Source organism: Marmota marmota, unplaced genomic scaffold (assembly GCF_001458135.2).
Source record: "Marmota marmota marmota unplaced genomic scaffold, marMar, whole genome shotgun sequence".
NCBI lineage: Eukaryota > Metazoa > Chordata > Mammalia > Rodentia > Sciuridae > Marmota > Marmota marmota.
Genome location: NW_025999945.1, coordinates 9,660,636 through 9,679,472, shown reverse-complemented (window position 1 = coordinate 9,679,472; position 18,837 = coordinate 9,660,636). Strand labels below are relative to the sequence as shown.

Genomic DNA, 18,837 nt, shown 5'->3' with positions numbered 1-18,837 from the left:
GGGGGGGGAAGAAACACCAAAATATTCTGAAAGCAAAGTATTTGTTAGAAATACTTTGAGCATTGTTACTATTAGTAAGAAAAATGAATGAATGAAAGGCAAAGAAACACCTTGAAATGTTCTGATGGAATTTTGACTAAACCAATCTCTCAGCACTGATTGGCTACAATAAGACCATTCTTAGATTTTGACTAAACCAACCTCTCAGCACTGATTGGCTACAACAAGACCATTTTTAGAATGTTCTGACTAGATGGGAGTATTCAGCTCTCAGTCTTTGGATCTCCGAAAGTGGAAACATGGCAAATATCACATTGTCTTCATCATCATCATTATCACAAGTGCATATTATGTTGGCTATCATTTTCTGAGCACTGCCAAGTGCCCGGCCTTCACTATCTAAGTTATTTTTTAGATTAACCCTGTGGGGCTGAGTTGACTCCTAGATTCATTTTACAGATGGGGACACTGGGGCTCAGAGAGGTCAGGTAACTTGCCCACAGTCACTTGGATGGTTAAAGATCTGGTTGGGCCTGCCTGTCTCCACAGTTTCTCTTTTGGCCGAATATATTTGACTCTCATTAGTACCCTATTATCATACTGACAAGGAGGTGTGTGGGAGGAGTCATTTGTTCAGTGACTACACCACAATTAATGGAGAGTCACAGTAGGGCCTTCAGCACAAAATACTCCCTTCTTTAGTGACAGAAAATTTTAAGGCATTTTGGACCCTCAGGCCACAACAGAAGGTGCTCCAGGGGCCTCAGGGACCCTTGGGTATATAGGTAGCTCAGATGACCACTCTGATCTATGGACTCTACAGTGGACTATTTACTAATTGAACCATCCCAGAGTTTCCTGTGGTCACTATAAAGGTGGGTTTATATCTGACCTAGGCTGCCCATCTCCAAAGCAACTAGTGTAAATTAGAATGAATAGAAAGACCCTGCTTACCTGGAGAACACTTGGAGCCAGATCTTAGGTCACATATCCTACATGGTATTTGAACAACTGAGGAAAAGCTAAAGATTCTTCAAATATAGTCTGAACCCACTGAGTGAAAAAAAAAATTCAAACCCCATGCATGTGATTTAATACCCATAAATAACATTTTCTCCAGCAAATTATATGTTATTAGTCACTTCCTATAATCTAATATACTATTCTCTAATCTTTCCCCCAAATACTGAGACTTTGCTTCTTCCCACGGAGCCTTTGACTTCAGAGGGGACATGCCACTAGATGGAATAAAAATAAGAGATGTAAAGCAAACAATGTTCATAATATGTGCCCAACCTGAGACCATTTCACGGTTAGGCTCACAGGCTCCTCAAGATACCCACAGAAGGATATATGATATTTTATTACTTGTAGAGAGCGTGGACAAATTTGTCCCTACAACATAGGCAAGATTTAGGTTTCAGACAAGCAGACACACTCAGAGAAACAGCAGCTATCACATAGTAGGTGCTTACTAGATATTTGAATTGAATTAGAAGGGAATTTTTCTTCCTGTGATACGTCCTTAGATAGAGCCTGATGTGTCCTTAGATAGAACCCATTGTGATTGTTAAGCCATCATCACAATTAGTATGAACATGGTCAAATAAGATACATAGAACTATTTTATGCGATATAATTACATTATGCTCATAATGTAAGGTGGCTATAATCCATTGATTCATCTTATGACAATGATATTAAGTGTAGCCATAGAAAAATACAGTGACCTTTCTGTAAAATCTTTCTTTCTTACCTGTTGAATGAATTGTCCAGCTAGATCAGTGTTTGTAAAGGGTGGTTAAAAAGCCATCTGCATCAGAATATACTTAAAATGTACACTCTTGGTGCTTAACCCAGGTTTACTGAATCAAAAGCCTGGACAGGAGATGAGGGTAGGGAGTTTTTATGATTTCTGAGGCCTGAGGAATTTTCCAGTCCTTTCTTTTAATTTTTTAAAAATATTTCCAGTCTTTAGTTTATTATTCCTTCAGGTGGGTATGTATTAGTATCTTTTTCTTTTTTATTATTGAAATGAAGACATGTTTTTATAGAATCAGGCCTTAACCTGTTCTTTCACACAGGGACCGCCTCACCAAAAATGATGTCGTTGGGACAACATATCTATACCTCTCTAAAATTGCTGCCTCTGGTGGGGAAGTAGAAGGTAAGACATTCAGCAGATCTGGAATGAGACAGAATATAAAACTTTGGAGGAAGAATGAACTGGGAGCCACCTGGAAATAGGCTTGGTTTCTTAAAAGCCGAATGTGATGAGTTTAATGATCCATGTCAGTGATATTTTGGTGTTGACCAGAAGAATAATTAATAATCCAGTCAAAAAGCAGTTCAATCAACTTTCTTGCTCCTACCCAAAGCCTTTTGTCCATAGCTGTTTCATGAAGTTTTAATTGTCAGTATGGAGTGTCAACAGCTGATTTTTCAGAGTGGCATTGATACAAGTTCACCCAAATGTAAAATAATATTCCCGTCTCAAAGGATTCTCTTGGTCCCAACTAAGTCAGCCATAAGACAAGTAAATGTTTTATAAAAAAAAAAAAAAATTATGAGGTCAGATGTCAATGAATCATGTCATCTCCCCTCTCTAAGTGTGTGTGTTTTATTTTCACTCTAACAGGTGTTAAAACCAGTACATTTCTCCTTTTACCATTTTCTATGCTTGAGCACTATTTACCTGAACCTGGCATTATGGTTCTGTGTGAATGCCAGAAGTTATAGTAGATAATGAAGAAAAGAAAGCTAAGGTGATAAGAGGAAAAATTAATGATAATACATTAATATCATAAGCTTATTTTTTGTTACCAAAAAATCTTGTAATTGCAAATATGTAAAACATATTGATTAAAGTGAAAGAATTTGGGACAAAATTTTGTCCTGAGAAACTCACATTTCCTCTCATTTTCATCTTAAGACAGGGTTCTATCTGGTTTTGTTTTGCTTGGTTTTGGGGGAAGAGTACTAAGGATTGAACCAAGAGTGCTCTAAATCACTGAGCTACATCCCCTGCCCTTTTTATTTTTTGACTCTGAGACAGGGTCTTGCTAATTTGCCCAGGATGGCCTTGAACTTGCAATCTTCCTGTCTCAGTCTCTCTAGTAACTAGGGTTACAGGTATATGCCACTGCATCTGGCTAAAAAGACTATTGTTAATCCTAACCAAGAGCATGTATAAAAATCTGGAAGATATTCAAGAAATGGCAAAAAGAGTATCAATTGCCTAGCTCAAGAGTTAAAAAGAAAGGCAATTATAAATCCTTCCTCCAAAACCACAAAGAGGTGAACAAAACAGATATAGTTAAAATAAAAAGCCATGTGTGTCTTTATTTTAAGCAAATGGTACAAGGTAAGAAAGAAATCCCATATGAATGTTTTCTGCTGAGTGGCATGGAGATCATAACACCAGAGCTTCTCAGTAAAGAAGTGTAATCACAACCCTTTCCTTTCCTCTGCAGAGGACAATTTTTATATGGCAATGAATACATATACATATGTATGTATATGTTGTAATATTTATACAATATATGTATATGTAATATAATATATAATATAATGTATAATAATATATATATGTAATACAATATAAGCACTATTTATTTTTTCTTTATTTTTTTATCGGTCCTGGGGATTTAACCCAGGGGTGCATTACCATTGAGCTATATCTCCAATCCTTTCTTCATTTTTTATTTTGAAACAGGTTCTCACTAAGTTGCTGAGGACCTTGCTAAATTGCTGGGGCTGGCCTCAAACTTGGGATCCTTCTGTCTTAGCCTCCGAGTTGCTGGGATTATGAGCATGTACAACCTTGTCCGGCTGTTATTTTCTTTTCTTTTTTCTTTTTTGGTACCAGGGATTGAACCCAGCGCCACTTAACCACTGAGGCAAATCCCCAGCCCTTTTTATTTTTTATGTGGCAACAGGGTCTTACTAAGTTGCTTAAGGCCTCAATAAGTTGCTGAGGCTGGTCTTGAACTCAAGATCCTCCTGCCTCAGCTTCCCAAGTCACAGGATCACAGGTTTGTGCCACAGCAACCCATATTTTCTTAATTTTTATAAAACTCATAGCCCAAGCTCTGAACAGAGTGTAAATGCCATCTCCCATTACAATGTAAAAGAAGGACAGAAAAGAGAGGTTAGAAGGAGAAGGAGGTGGAATATAGGAGCACCAGTACACTCTTAGAAAGTGAGCAATCCAGATACCACTGCAGATTCAATCACAGAGAGAACCAGTAGAGGAATCTATAATCATGCTATGACTGTATGCAGGGAGGGTAAAAAGGACCTAAATCCATTTATTGTAGTAGGAAGATATCAATTAATATCTAAACGTACTTATTCAAGAAATATTTGTTAACTACTTCATTTAGTTTAACAGACTCACCGTTTAGTTTAACAGACTCACTCCCATCCAGAAGAATTAAAACCAGAAATGGTTAAAGCAGTTTCAGCCCCTCTCCACGACCTTTTCACTGTAGGCCCTGCAGTCTGTTAGTGTCTCAAAATAACAATGAGCTGTCATCCCGCCCTCAGAAGAACAAACCATGCTTTGAATAACACAATGTGCCATTAACTACAAGCTTAACTACAGGCGTTTGCTTACACAGCCTCAGACTAAATTAACTTGGATATTCTGGCCTTGGTCCCAACTAAGTCATCCATAAGACAAGTAAATGTTTTATTAAAAAAAAAACAAACCAAAAAAAAAAAAAAAAAACAGGAAGCATTGGTAACCTCACCAACCTTCCTTGGTAGGAAGCTGGCTCTTCTTAGATACCTATTCCCTGGAACTGGGGAGTGGGGTCATTTGTGTGTGGTGGCTCTGAAAATTGTCACAAAGTCTTGAACCATTTTACATTTAAGCCATAAGACTTGTATAAATTACGAGAGTGTCATGTGATTTGGGTCTGAATTTGGGATTTTTCTGTTGTTGCTTAATCACTTACCTGGCTCAAGGTTTGATTAACTTTTCAGTGTCTGTTTTATAATGCCCATGTTGCTCTTGTTTTTTAACCAATCATATTTTTACTATATAGATTTCTCATCTTCGGGATCTGGGTCTGCATCATATACAGGTTTATGCTTTGTAATTTTGCTGTCTATTAAAGCTTTCTATCTACTATTACCTTACTAAGAATATATTAATTGATTGCCTTTAGAACCTTTTTTTTTGACATTTTGCTGCTTCAAAAATAGTTTTGCTAGAGTAATAGTTTTTTTATGAGTATATGGGTGTGTTGCATGGCTAAGCTTAAAACAAATTTGCTAATCAGACATTGCCACATCTTTCCTATTTTCCCCTAGATGCACACACCTCACATGTGGTTTCATTGCAGATAATTATTTGTGAGATATAACATTTTTTGTCATTGTTTATGTTCAGTAGGTAGAAATATGGGGCACTAAATCAATTATTCTGAAATGATGATGTAGCTTTTCCCCACTTCCAACATGGATCTTTAGGTTGGAAGATATGAACATTTTCCACTTTTTACCCTGAAGGTCACCTCCCGAATATAAAGCATCATGCCATGTACTTTGGGTTGTATAGCACTCGCCATTTTTTGCAAGTTTGCTCAGTCTTGGCTGTCACAGTTCTCCCAAGGCAGATATTATTGTTTCTCTAATTAACGAAGATTCTGTGATTTAGAGAGGTCGTCTGGCAGATAAATTTGGTAAGGCCTGCTATGCTAATTGCCCAAGGTTGTGTGAGAGGGTGAAAAGATATTGCACATGAAAAGCTTTGCAAACTCTCAAGGTCAGTGCTCCTCTAAAATGATATCTTCTGCCTTTATATAGCTGACACAATGCCCAGTTCTTAATTGTTTTAAGAAATAAATTTCATCATCTTGTAATCAGACTTGGGAGGAACACAGAGCAGTCCCTAGGTTTGCAGGTTGGACAACACTTCAGTCCTTCATTTGTTCAACCAACTAACAGATACTTCTGTAGCAGTACTCTGTGATAGAAGTAGTACTGGGTGTTTAACCTGCTTAAATCCTGCCACTTCCCTTAAAAGGAGTTTATACCCTAGTCACAGGGATAAGCAGCTATCTAAAGTTCTAAAAACTAAAATGTATAGTAATAATTTGTAGAAGTCCAAAATGCCAATGGCTTCAGAGAGGCATGAAAGGCATGAAAAATACTGCTTAAGAAGTAGGTTGTAAGGCTGGGGTTGTGGCTCAGCAGGAGAGTACTTGCCTAGAATGTGTGAGGCACTGGGTTCTATTCTCAGCACCACATAAAAAATAAATAAAGGTATTGTGTCCATCTGTAACTAACAATATATATATATATTTTAAAGAAGTAGGTTGTAGCTAGATCACAGGAAACCTCAATGACCAAGATAAAGAATTTTTATTTTATTTTTTATGGGCTCTTCAGGAAGGACACTGGGAAGTTTGAGGTGACAACTCTGCATAAAATGGGTTAGGAATATTTGACGGCAGGAGGACACTTAGCTTGTGAGAGAATAGCTTTCCCAAGAGACCATGTTGACACGTTTTAGTCAGGTTTCTCACTTCTGTGACCAAATGACTTGACAAGAACAATTTTAAGGAGGAAACAATTTCAGGAAACAGTTTCAGAGGTCTTAGTCCATGGACCACCGACTCCATTGCTGTGAGCATGAGGTGAGGCAGCACATCATGGCAGAAGTGTGTAGAAGAGGAAAGCAGTTCAGAACGTTATACCAGAAGCAGAGAGAAAGAGAGAGTTTGTCTCACCATGAACTAACTATGAACCCCTAAGGCATGCCCCCAATGACTCACCTTCTCCAGACATACCCTATCTGCCTATAGTTTATACCCAATTAATTCATTCAAGTGGATTAATGCACTGATGAGGTTAAGGCTCTCATAACTCAATCATTTCACCTCTAAACCCTCTTGCATTGTCTCTCACATGAACTTTTGGGGAACACCTTACATCTAAATCATAATAACACATGAGCACATGGAAGGAGGGTTCTTCATGTTAGTACCCAACTGAACAAGTCAAAGGCATTTTAAATATTCTAAACTAGAAAAGCAATTTGGTTGGACAAAAAGAATTAAGCCCTGGGTATAAAGGAGACCTGCAGTGGGTCATTATTGATAATTTGTGTCTCCATCCCTAAAGATCTCTAACAAAAGGCAAATATTCATGACAAACAGCACAGTCACCCGTGGGAACCAGGTGGAGATGAGATGAGAGTAGACTGGAGGAATGGATGGTGTGAAAGGAGATCTAGTCTGAGCTTTGAAAATCAAGATCCGGATCTTAATCTACCAATTTGTGAGGTCTTTGACAATTCACCTCACCTCTGTGAGGTCTAGTTGCCCATCCACATTGTGACATGAAGGGAGCAATAGCTTTAGCATCCATTCCAACATCAACATTCTGTATTTCAACATTCTGATATTCATCTTCTAAAAATTACTTCTTTCCTTCTTTATGAGTCTCTGCTTAATCCCTTATTCCTACCCAACTTTCCTCCCCCACACTGAAATATTTTATTATAAGAAAAGTCTAAATCCTACTTATTAATAATTTGCAATGTTCCATATAGCAGAATGGATGAAGCCAAACCAATTTGTATGATTTGATAGAATAGTCATTTATTTCATCCAGCTCATTTTTCTGGAAGACAATAACATGATTTATAGAAATATCTGTTAGGAAAACTGTTGATCCTGATTGTGTTTCACAAAAAATTCCCAAACAGATAGGAAATGTTACACCCAGGGTGTTTACCAAGAGTCATTCTTAAACTATCATGTATTACTTTTCTACATCTTAAGTTAAATGCCCCTCCCTTGCCTCTCTTCACTGAGATTTTTAGTTGGCTAATTTCTTCTAGCATGCCTGGTTTCTACCTCCCTCTGAAAGTGCATACTTCCATTTAGACATTCAGGGAGCTTCACCTAGTGAAAATGACAGTGAAATACATCTGTATGGTTAGGTCAATTGTTTATTCATGGTTGTTCTGCTCACCTGCTACTTCACATTTACCTTTCACCCTTAGTTTTGAACTTTAAGTTGCAAAAGTCCATTGATGTGATCAGGTCAACCTCACATCCATAACAGGAATTATCTTGACAGACAAGAAAGCCTGAAAGACAGAAATCTTTGCTTCAACACGTCTTTTGATTACCCCAATGTCTTCTGTTCATTGTTTGACATCTCTAATTCATAGAACATTCTTCCTTACACTGAGTGAACCAAAGTTGGCCTCCATATATCTCCTAGAAGTGGTCCTAACTCTGCTTTTGTAGACAAGTTTATCCCTTTTACATAGAGATCATTCAGATTGTTGGAAATAGTTCTTATGTTTCCCAGCCTTCACCACAATTTCCTCTTGATTTGACTATTTCCTTACATTATCATTGCTCTTTAGTGGTTAGTAGTCTTGATGAGTCCAAACAGCAGAAATTTAGAGTTTATCAGATGATAATCAGATATACAAAGTAATGAAGGGTAATTTTTATATACCTCCATTTTATTTATTTATTTATTTTTATGTGGTGCTGAGGATCCAACCCAGGGCCTCACACGTGCTAGGTGAGCACTCTACCACTGAGCCACAACCCCAGCCCTGTGAAGGGTTATTTTTATATCACTTCTGAATAACACTTTATTATTACCATAAGCAGGTAGTTCATTGTTACACACAAGTTTTTAAATGTATTTTTAGCAGCATCTGCCAGATTTACACTAACTGCTTGAGGTTAACTGATATCTTTTTGGAACAAATTAAGTTAATCTGATGTACCATTTAAATGACCTCTCAAAACAATGTGATCTTTTACCCCAATTTTCAATTTTGTGTTTAATACCATGCCAGTTATAAACTTGCAAAAAATGTGATCAACTTAAAAATCTCATTATTTCTTCAATTGAATAGCTTTATCTTTTTGTAGGAATATATTTGCCTAGAATACCCCCAAAATGTTTTTATTTCATATCATAATAATAACAGAAAGGATATATGACAAGTCACACGAGTGCTTATAATTTTCACTAATACAACTAACTCATGAAGTGGAGAAAAATAACCTCTCTTAACTAGCTAATAACTAACATTTATTTCAATATATTGAATATTAAAAGTCTGAAATCCAATGATGATGTCCATCTCTCAGCAAATACAGGAGAAACAGAAGTGGGCTTTGTTCCGACATTTGGACCTTGCTACCTGAACCTTTATGGAAGCCCCAGAGAGTACACAGGATTCCCAGACCCCTATGATGAGCTAAATACTGGAAAGGTTAGTCTCTCAATTAAGCAACTTCTTATTATTGAGCACTGGTTAATGTGATTTCTTCTTATAATATTGTAATTAATATCCTATTTAGGGAGTATCCCCTGCACACATGTATGCACACAGACCCACCACACAACTGATAAAGTGTTGAAGGGTTTAAGTCTGGCACTCCTCGACTCTTAGCATGTGAGAATAGGAAAGAATCCTGGAGATCATCTAGTCTAATTTGGTGACAGCAAATGACATTTCTTCCCTTCAACTTTTACACTTACAGAAGACATCAAGGGTCAATGCTGGCTCTCTTTTCTTATAAGACACCACGCTGCCTTGCAATTCTTTTCAACACCATATTCCAGGAATTTGCTAACAATTGCAGTGACATGCATTGCCTGCTGAAACACTTTGTTATCCCTGACCTGATCCAACTCTTTCCCTTCATAGATGAGAAGATGGGGCCCAATAGATGAGAAATGCTCTTTCTATTATAACAGAAGCTGAATGTCATTTGGTTATCTCCCATGGTTCAGGAAAGGGACAAAGCTAGAGAGAAAAAGTCCTGGGAAAGAGAGGTGGGAGACAGCTGTGGAATTGGGGTGCTCTCTCCGTCTCCAGAAGATTCTACTGCCAATGCTGCTGCGACTGTGAGACGAGTGTCCATTTTTTCATCCTCATTCTCCACTACACCCAGAACTTCTTCCTCCTTTACTTCCTGGCTACTGAGACTTGCCCCAGTTTTGAGCATGGCAACCTCCTTATTCTGAGAAAAAGGAAAAAAGAGCCAAGTTAACACAGATAACTGCAGAGCTATTCTGCTTGAGTAAGATGAGGGAAGCTTATTCGCATTCACCTCCACCTCCCTGCCTCTTGGACCCCCTTCCAGATTCAGAGCATGGCTTAAAAGCCTCTGTCCTCAGTCACGGCTAAGACAGCTTTCTGCCCTAGAACCCCATGGCACTCTTTGGGACTCTTCTTCAAGTAGATGGCTCTTCTTTTAGAATCAAAGACATGATCAAGGGCTTGGTTGGTAAAGTGCTTGTCCTGCACACACAGATCCCTGGGTTCAATCCCCAGCACCACAAAAAATAAAAATAAAATACCGGATTGAGTGTTTTCTTTTATATGTGGAAGCTAAGGAGAAATAAGGAATTAAAAAACATGAGTAAGAAGCCCATGAAACTAATAGAAGGGACACCATGTAGAAGAGGAAGGGGAATTAGGGGTAGGAAGGAGGGATGGGAATGAGGAGGAAGAGAAGAATAAAATCAGCCAAACTCTGTCATGTGCATGTATGAACATATCACAAGGAATTCCATTTTTATGTATGACTATAATGTACCAATTAAAAATGAATCAATTGAAAAAAAGAAATCAAGAGTTGCTGACAGATCTATTTTGGAGGTTAGACCCACGAGAAGGAGATTGTAGCAGTATTAGCCTGCCCAAAAGACAGAGTTGTGTTTGCTGTTATCCATGTCTGGTAGGATAATCTTGTGTTCTTGCCTTTCAGGGAGAAGGTGTTGCCTACAGAGGCAGGATCTTGGTTGAATTAAGCACTTTCCTTGAAAAGACACCACCAGATAAGAAGCTTGAGCCCATTTCAAATGATGACCTGCTGGTTGTTGAGGTAAATGTTAGAGTATGAATAGTTCGCCGAATGGAAAAGGGTTATTTTAGAGGATTGGTGGTAAAAGGGCTGATATGGGCCTTCCTGAACAAACATACCTAAAGGGGACTCCAGGGACTGAAGGGTCAACTGTGGAAGAGTTGGAGAAAGACTTGCCTCATAGCAACTGCTCAACAACCTCTCCGTGTATGTCCAGCAGCCCTATGAGAGTGAGGAGATGTGAATCCTTTGAGATGTTAGTACCCTACTGAAAACAGGCAAAGAGGAGAGAGATACCTCAAACTGAGTGTGCCCTGTTTTCTAACTGAGGCTGCGGAGTCCTGAGGAGGTAGCCATAAGAGCCACCACTAGTCATTTCCATTTTCATGGGCAGCTGGCATATCTCTGAGCCCTGCTTTCTCCTTGAAAACAGGAAGTCTTCCAAATTCACCTTCCTAACTATTTTTGAGAATCCCAGGTCAATGCTCTTGGGTCCCACAAATCTGGATTGTTGGCAAGAACAGCCTGCTCACTGACACTCCTCTGCTCAGGGCCACTTCTTGCTGGTTCCAAACCACCTGGCCTTGCCAGCTTCCTCAGGCTGCTCCTGCCCTCTCTTTACCCTCCATCCAAACACAGGACAGGCCTTGCGCTCATTTTTTATGGAGAAAACAAACAGTAAATTTCCAAAAGCTTTCAGCTCTGGAATAAGAATAGGGAAACACAGTGGAATGGAAACCACAAAGTAGCAGATTTCTGGGTCTCCCAGGCTCTCCTGTCAGCTCCCAGCCTGCCTCAGCTCTCATCCTCTCTGGACTTTGGTAGTGCCCTGAACACATCATTTCAGAGTCCAGTTCCAGCTTCCATGAGTTCCCAACTGAGTTCAGGCTTTTCAGGATGATTGACAGGGAGAATGTTCACTCCCTTGAGAGAAAACTTTCCCTTTTCTCCCTGAACAATGTAACTTTGTTTATTGAATTCCAAGAAGATGATTATATTGGGTTAGCATCCAAAGCAGTATATTCTTGGATCCTACAGTCAGTCTTCCAGCATGTTTAGAACATCCTTAGTCCAATTTCCGAGCTGCACCAATTTCAGTTCTTTGTTTCCTCCTTTAAGAGGAAGGGATCATGTTCCACATTCTTCCTGAGATTGCTTTTTTCCACCCCTCATTTTGCCTCACCCCAGAAGCAAGCTGCAGGGAATCAGCCCAACTTCACACAGGGAAAGAAAGATTTCTCCCCACCTAGTCAGCAAAGATTATAAGATAGCCCTGGCTAAAATATGCACTTGAAAATTTGTGTTCCCAAATTAACAGTTCAATTCAGGTTATTTAAATTGTGAAAGAACAATGGCAGGTGTTTGCTTTCCATTATAGTTAAGGATCAATTCAGTGATTTTTTTTCTAAAAAAAAAATGGCAATGGTCCATCTTGATGTGAATTTATATTTCTGCCTCTAGAATCAGAGATCATTCACAGCTTTTACATGACAGTTTTTCCAGTTTTTTACATTAATGCATCTAGTTTTAAAGTCTTCAGATGGCTTTATTTACTGAACCAACTTCATACAAAAGTGAATATAAAGGCCAGGTATTTACAATAGCTCAATGGAGGATAACTCTCAAAAAATTAGTGAGTCCTTCCACATCACCCTACTCCCCATGTCCCCTTACACAAACACATATGCAATTATGCAATTGATACCATAATACTATTCTCGGATTTAACGTTAAGGGTTTTGATACTTTTGAGTTATCCCAAAATTCCTTGATGTATATTAGGAAACATTAAGAATTTTGACCACTCCTGATGTGTGCTAATTTGAGAATTTAAATCAGAGGTGAGAGGCTGGCATGAGAAATGCTAGTCGATACACCTAGCCAACCACCAGGTGTGCACAGTGAGTGGGAGGCTGGTGTTCACTGCTCTTGGCACTGGGCCAGCAACTCTAAATTAAGATATAAAAGTCCCCCTTCCTCCAAACTTTCAGTTAATTTGTTTTGGTTTCTAGGGAAATATTAGAATATTATGATGCTCTTGAATTTTGAGGATTCCTGTAATCTGGGGAAGATATTCCTTACAAATTGGTATGGTCTGAATATTCACGTTCATGTGTTGAAACCTAACGCCCATGGAGATGGTATTAGGAGGTGCATAGATCATGAGAACTCTGCCTTCATGAGATTAGCACCCTTTTAAAAGAGGCCCTGGAGAACTATTTTGCTCCTTCTACCAAGTGAGGACATAGTCAGATGGCCCTTATCAGACCCCCAATCTTCTGGCACCCAGATCCTGGACTGACCAGTCTCTAGAACTGTGAGAAATACATATTCATTATTTATAAGTCACCCAGCTTATGATATTTTTGTTTATCAGCCCAAGCAAACTAAGACACAAAAGACCAGTCCACATAATATAATACCAAAAAGGACCAAGAGCAGTTCAAGACCTTGAGTGCTGGACTTATCCTGACTCTTTAAGCCAAATTCTGAAGAATAGGTCAGATACCAAGAAGAGCCTCCATAGGGCAGATTCCAGGAGTTTCTGCTGTGAGATCACAAAATGCACACCCATTTCATGTCCTTTTTATGTGCTAAAGAGACCCAGAACCAAAAGCAAAAGATCCTCTGGTCACTGAGGTCCTGGTCAGCGTCTTTTTATCCACTCTATGGTACTATCAACTCTTTAAAGTCTAGGAGTTACACTAGACCTTGAAGACAAATTAAGAAAAAAGAAAAACAGGAGAGGGCAGATGGAAAGATGAGGTAACTTTCATGCTATTTACTGCCAGAATCATGTAGAAAGATGGCTAGAAACCATCTATAGGCCTCCAAGGAAATGCACAGAGACAGCATGTAGTTTTGGACTTGAGTAGTTATGGACTTAAATTGGCTCTTAAAGATGTTAGCTAGAATTAAAGGTGTGAAAAAATACCATGGCGGATGAACATTCTACCATTATGATGTCTCTCTATATTTTTTTGCTCCATCACCTGAACACAATTTAAGTCCATGCTTCTTCTCTTTGTTTCAAACAACCATAATGAGAGGAGGGGAAACATGGCAAGGAGAGGGACCAAACAAAGGATAAAATAAAAACCCTTTATTAACTGAAATGCAAAATCAAATTAGTTTTCTTTAGTGCAAATAACACCCACACACACATACACACAGGCAAACACACACTTCATTCATTTAATGAAAATAAAAGCAAAAAAAAAAAACAAAACAAACAAAGAGCCAAAAATATATATTGTCCACAGTATGTGTCAACAATATAAAAAAATAGCTTTTTATTAACTGGCATATAAAAGAGAATTTATTTTTTTAGCTCCAAATTATTAAACACAGACAACAAAATAGCTTTTTATGGATTTAACAACCACAACAACAAAAAATCAGATATAAAAAAAATGAAATGAAACAGAAATGGAAGAGCCTAACATCACTAAAAGGAAAGGAACTGAGATTCTGAGGACATGTCCACACTTGAAGCAACCAGGAGCCCTAGAGGAGAATGAGACTGGCACATTTGTGCCACTGCAGGAAGATTAAGTTAATTCAGTCAACCTAGAGTGCATATGTCCCTTGTCCACCTTACAGAGGTGCCACATCCTGGGTCATATGCAAATACAAAAATTTTTGGTGTAGCTCAAAAGGCCACAACAAAAAGGCAACATGATTGCTAGAGGATCAAGAACTCCCCCATCTCCCTAGAGCAGAACTGAGCTTGCTCCAAGTGGGTCTGGGCAGGGGATCTTGCAATGCAGTGGGTACCACAAGGGCCAACCTGGCAACTTCTACAGAAGGAATCAGGCAGACATGAGATCAAATGTTGCAGACCAATTATTATTCAAGCACCTGCTGGCTTCTGGAACCTCTGCCCTGTCCCAGAAGGACCCTGTTTTTTGTTCTCCATCTTCAGGAATCTGTTCTTGAACCACATCCTCCCTGCTCCTCTTTCCCCACCTCCTGTGTGTGATTTAACATATTCTCGTAGCACTTTTTATGGAATCGCATTTTCTCTCCCACTCAGCTGAAGCCTCCTTGAGATCTCTCCTTGTTCTGGCCCACTTTTAGGGCTCCATAAATATCATTTGAAACAGCATGTTCAGATTCTTCCACCAGCTCCAACAGTGATCAGCCACCTTTAATAAACAGGTCAAAGATGTCAAGTTGAGCAACTTTCTTTGGAGCATATCTTCCTTGTTACTGACCTTTAATGTCTCATGTCTGTACCCTCAGCCTCTTTCAAAACCGGTTACCTTGTATCAGTAACCCGCTTAGCAAAAAATCTCCTCCTTCCCCAAAATGACTTCTGAAATCCTGCCTTATGCCACCTCATCTATTGTGTTTTGCTTGTCACTGAAGATTAGAAGGAGAACCCCCAAGCCTTACACAATAAAGAAACATCCATCCATCCCGGTCCAACAGACTATAGTTTACATTCTTTAACTTTCCCTTGCAGTAAGCAGTTTTGCCCCAAGGCAACTAAGGGAGGGTCCTGAACAAAAGCTGAGGCTCACAGCTTCTCTAAAATGGTGCTTATTGTTTTTTTCCTTTCTCCATCTCTTTGTATTCTTAAGGCAGAGGAGAAATGGGAAAGGTCTAGAGGCAGGCCCATTTCTCAGCTGCCCTAATGTAGGGCAATGGGGCCCCCAGGACAGAGGAGCAGATGGCAGGGATACTCTTCCTAGACTCTGGACTTGCAGAGTGATCCGAGGATGCTCCGTGGATAGCAGTTTGCTCACAGTGTGTTCCTCTATTGGGAGTTGTGATGGCCAGAAGCCCAGACTATACTTTCAGAGCTCAGAATCTCCGGAGTGAAGGTCCTACCAGGGCTCTGGGGGTGGCTGCAAATTGTGCATGAGAGCATCCAAGAAATTCTAATGGAATGGCAGACCCAGCCAGACACAGCATCTCCACCCTCCTGAATATCCCCGTGAACTGTCTGTCCTCCGCAGATTCTAGCTTAACAGATAGCTGTGGCTTAAGTACCAGTTATTTTCTTCTGTGCCCTGACTCAGGCCCCAAATTATGTTTCCTATTTTTAGCTCCTTCCCTTCTCTAGAAGTTATACTGACTAATACAAACAACTTCCTACTTTTTAATTTTTACACAATTTAGACTCAAGCCCACAATTTCTACACAGTTCTGAAGTATGAATAGTTTCAAAGGGCTTAGTTGTGAGTAGTTAAAACAGAGATCCTGACAAGTAGCTTCAATCCCCCAAATCCCCTCTACAAAAGTGACAGTGGACCAAGATAGGGAAGCTTTTAAACTCACAATGCACAGGCTAAAGCCCCACAGGTGATTCAGTGTGCAATTGAGAGAAAGACTTCTTCTTCTGTTTTGGTACCAGGGAATGCACTCAGGGGCACTTGACCACTGAGCCACATCCCTAGCCCCCCCCCCCCTTTTTAACACTTTAATTTAATTTATTTATTTATATGTGGTGCTGAGGATCGAACCCAGGCCCTCGCATGTGCTACACAAGCACTTCACCACTGAGCCACAACCCCAGCAACCCCTAGCCCTTTTTTTGTATTTTTGTTTTGTCTTACTGAGTTGCTTAGCGCTTTGCCATTGCTGAGGCTGGCTTTGAACTCACAGTCCTGCTGTCTTAGCTTCCTGAGCCGCTGGGATTACAGGTGTGCACCATCGCCCTGCTAGAAAGACTTCTATAAATACTAAAGCTCAGAGGGGTTTCTGACAAAGTCTTATTGGAAGTTAATTATGCCATGTCAAAAATTTCCTTTAGCCAAAATGGAGACTCTAATGATGGAATGTCCAGGGATTTTTCAAGACTACAAGCTACATGCACTGCCAGAGTTTCTTAAAACAGTCCTCCAAAAATGAACAATAGAGTTACCCTATGATCCAGCAATCCCACTTCAGGGTATTGATGCAAAAGAATTGCAAGCAGAGACTCAAACAGATATTTGCACACCCATGTTCACAGCAGGATCATTCACAATAGCCAAAAGGTAGAAGAAGCAATCCAAGTGTGCATCCATGGATGAATGGATAAACAAAGTGAGGTATAGTCTTACAATGGAATGTATTTGGCCTTTAAAATGAAGGAAATTAGCTGGGTGCGGTGGTATATGCCTGTAATGCAGTGACTCAGGAGGCTGAGGCAGGAGGATTGCAGGTTCCAAGTCAGCCTCCACAACTTAGGAAGGCCCTAAGGAACTTATGGAAACCCTGTCTCAAAATGAAAAATAAAAAGGACTGGGGATGTGGCTCTATGGTAAAGTGCCCCTGGGTTCAATCCCCAATACCATCCCCACCCCACCCCCCAAAAAAAGAAAGAAAGAAAAGGAAAATTCTGACACATGATACAACATAAAAGATATTGGGGACATTCTGCTAAGTGAATTAAGCCAGATACAAAAGGACATACTGCCTGATTCCATTTATGTGAGGTATCTAGAGCAGTCAAATTCATGGAGACAGATAGACTGGAGGGAGGGGGAAATGGAGAATTGTTATTTGAGGAGTACATATCATCAATTTTACAAGATTAAAAAGAGTTCTAAGTGTGGATGGCTGGTAATGGTAGCACAACAATATGAATGTACCCACTGCCATTGAACTGTACATCTAACAATTTTTTTTTTTTAGTATTTTACCACAATTTTTAAAAAGTTTTGAAATGATTGCATGAGTACTTCTACAATTATATGACCACATTCTTGCTTCATACAAGTCAGAAGATCCACCTATAATTGTGATTCATTTAATTGAATGAAAGCCAAGGTACAGATGGACAATGAAGGAAAGATAATCAGTTAGCAAACATCCTACTGGGTTCAAGTAATTTTTATTAACATCCTGGAGGTGAAATAGGTCACTACTTTCCTATTTAGATTGTAGCACAAAATTGCTAGTGAGGTAACTTTGGAAAGAAAACAAATACAACAACAAAAAGTCATTCTATGCCAAAGTCTGATACCTCCAATCTCAAACCACAAGTCTGGATGCTTCTCTAAGGGCTTTTGAATTAAACTGGCTACATTGAAAAATTTGTCAAGTCATTTGTGGGTCTCATAAGTTCACCAATGGAGCATAGAACGTGTGGCTGTGATGATAAACACCGAAGTTCTCACCTCCTATTGGGGCAAGTGTGCACAGAGACTGGATACCAACAGGGTTCCAGGACAGACTCTGGATGCAGGCAATAGTAAATGGCAGAATAGTAAATGGCAGGGTTTCCACACATGGCAAAGTATGGCTACTTAAACCATCGCGTAGCTGTTTGACTGAAGAACGCAAACTGCCTAAAGTTCAGCGAGGATATAGGCCAACAAGAAGGAGAAATGTCATGTGAGCAAGGATTTGAGGCAGCATGTAGATTCAAGAGATTTTTCGTACCCATGAAGGAAGGCCTGAGGGCTCAGGGTCATTTCTGTTAAGCTGATAGACTCAGTGTGGTTCTTGTTGGCTGTATTTTCAACTTCCTCTCACACATGCCCCTAACAAACCAGTAATTTAAAGAAGGGAAAGTTTACCTATTTTCACTTATTTAAAAATCTAACATTAAAAATCTTTATTGTGATTTCTTTTTATTATAATTATTATCATGTATTAGCTGTACAAATCAATGATTTTCACCGTCATTGATCTTGTCCCCCACTCCTTTTCTTCCCCCCCACTCTTATCTCCCTTCTTCCTTCTCCCCATCATTCCTTTTCCAGACCATAATAGTCCCTCTTCCACTTTCAGGGCATCTTTGTTTTTTTAGTTTCCACATATGAGAAAAAACATGATATTTGTCTTTCTGCGTCTGGCTTGTTTTGCTTTATTGTTATTTCTAAACTAGAAAAAATAATACTTAAGCAATTCCAATAAATAAACATATATAAATTAAAAAGTAAAGTTTGTATAATCTGTCTTCTCCAATATAACTACTGTTAACAATTTGAGTTATATTCTTCCAAAACTCCTTCGTGACACTATTTAAAAATATATA

General features: G+C 39.2%; 1 protein-coding gene across 5 annotated transcripts in view; it reads left to right on the top strand.

Annotated features, from left to right (window-relative positions):
* The window catches only part of Myof (myoferlin), a 148,681-nt gene that overhangs the window by 64,897 nt on the left and 64,947 nt on the right, over positions 1-18,837 (top strand). For 3 of the 5 annotated variants that reach the window (XM_048801762.1, XM_015500130.2, XM_048801766.1), the window contains exons 16-19: positions 2,085-2,167; positions 5,052-5,090; positions 9,138-9,262; positions 10,767-10,883. In XM_048801762.1, the coding sequence (XP_048657719.1) occupies positions 2,085-2,167; positions 5,052-5,090; positions 9,138-9,262; positions 10,767-10,883 (364 nt within the window). The remainder of the gene's footprint in view (positions 1-2,084; positions 2,168-5,051; positions 5,091-9,137; positions 9,263-10,766; positions 10,884-18,837) is intronic. The other 2 variants (XM_048801765.1, XM_048801763.1) reach the window with 1 other exon arrangement.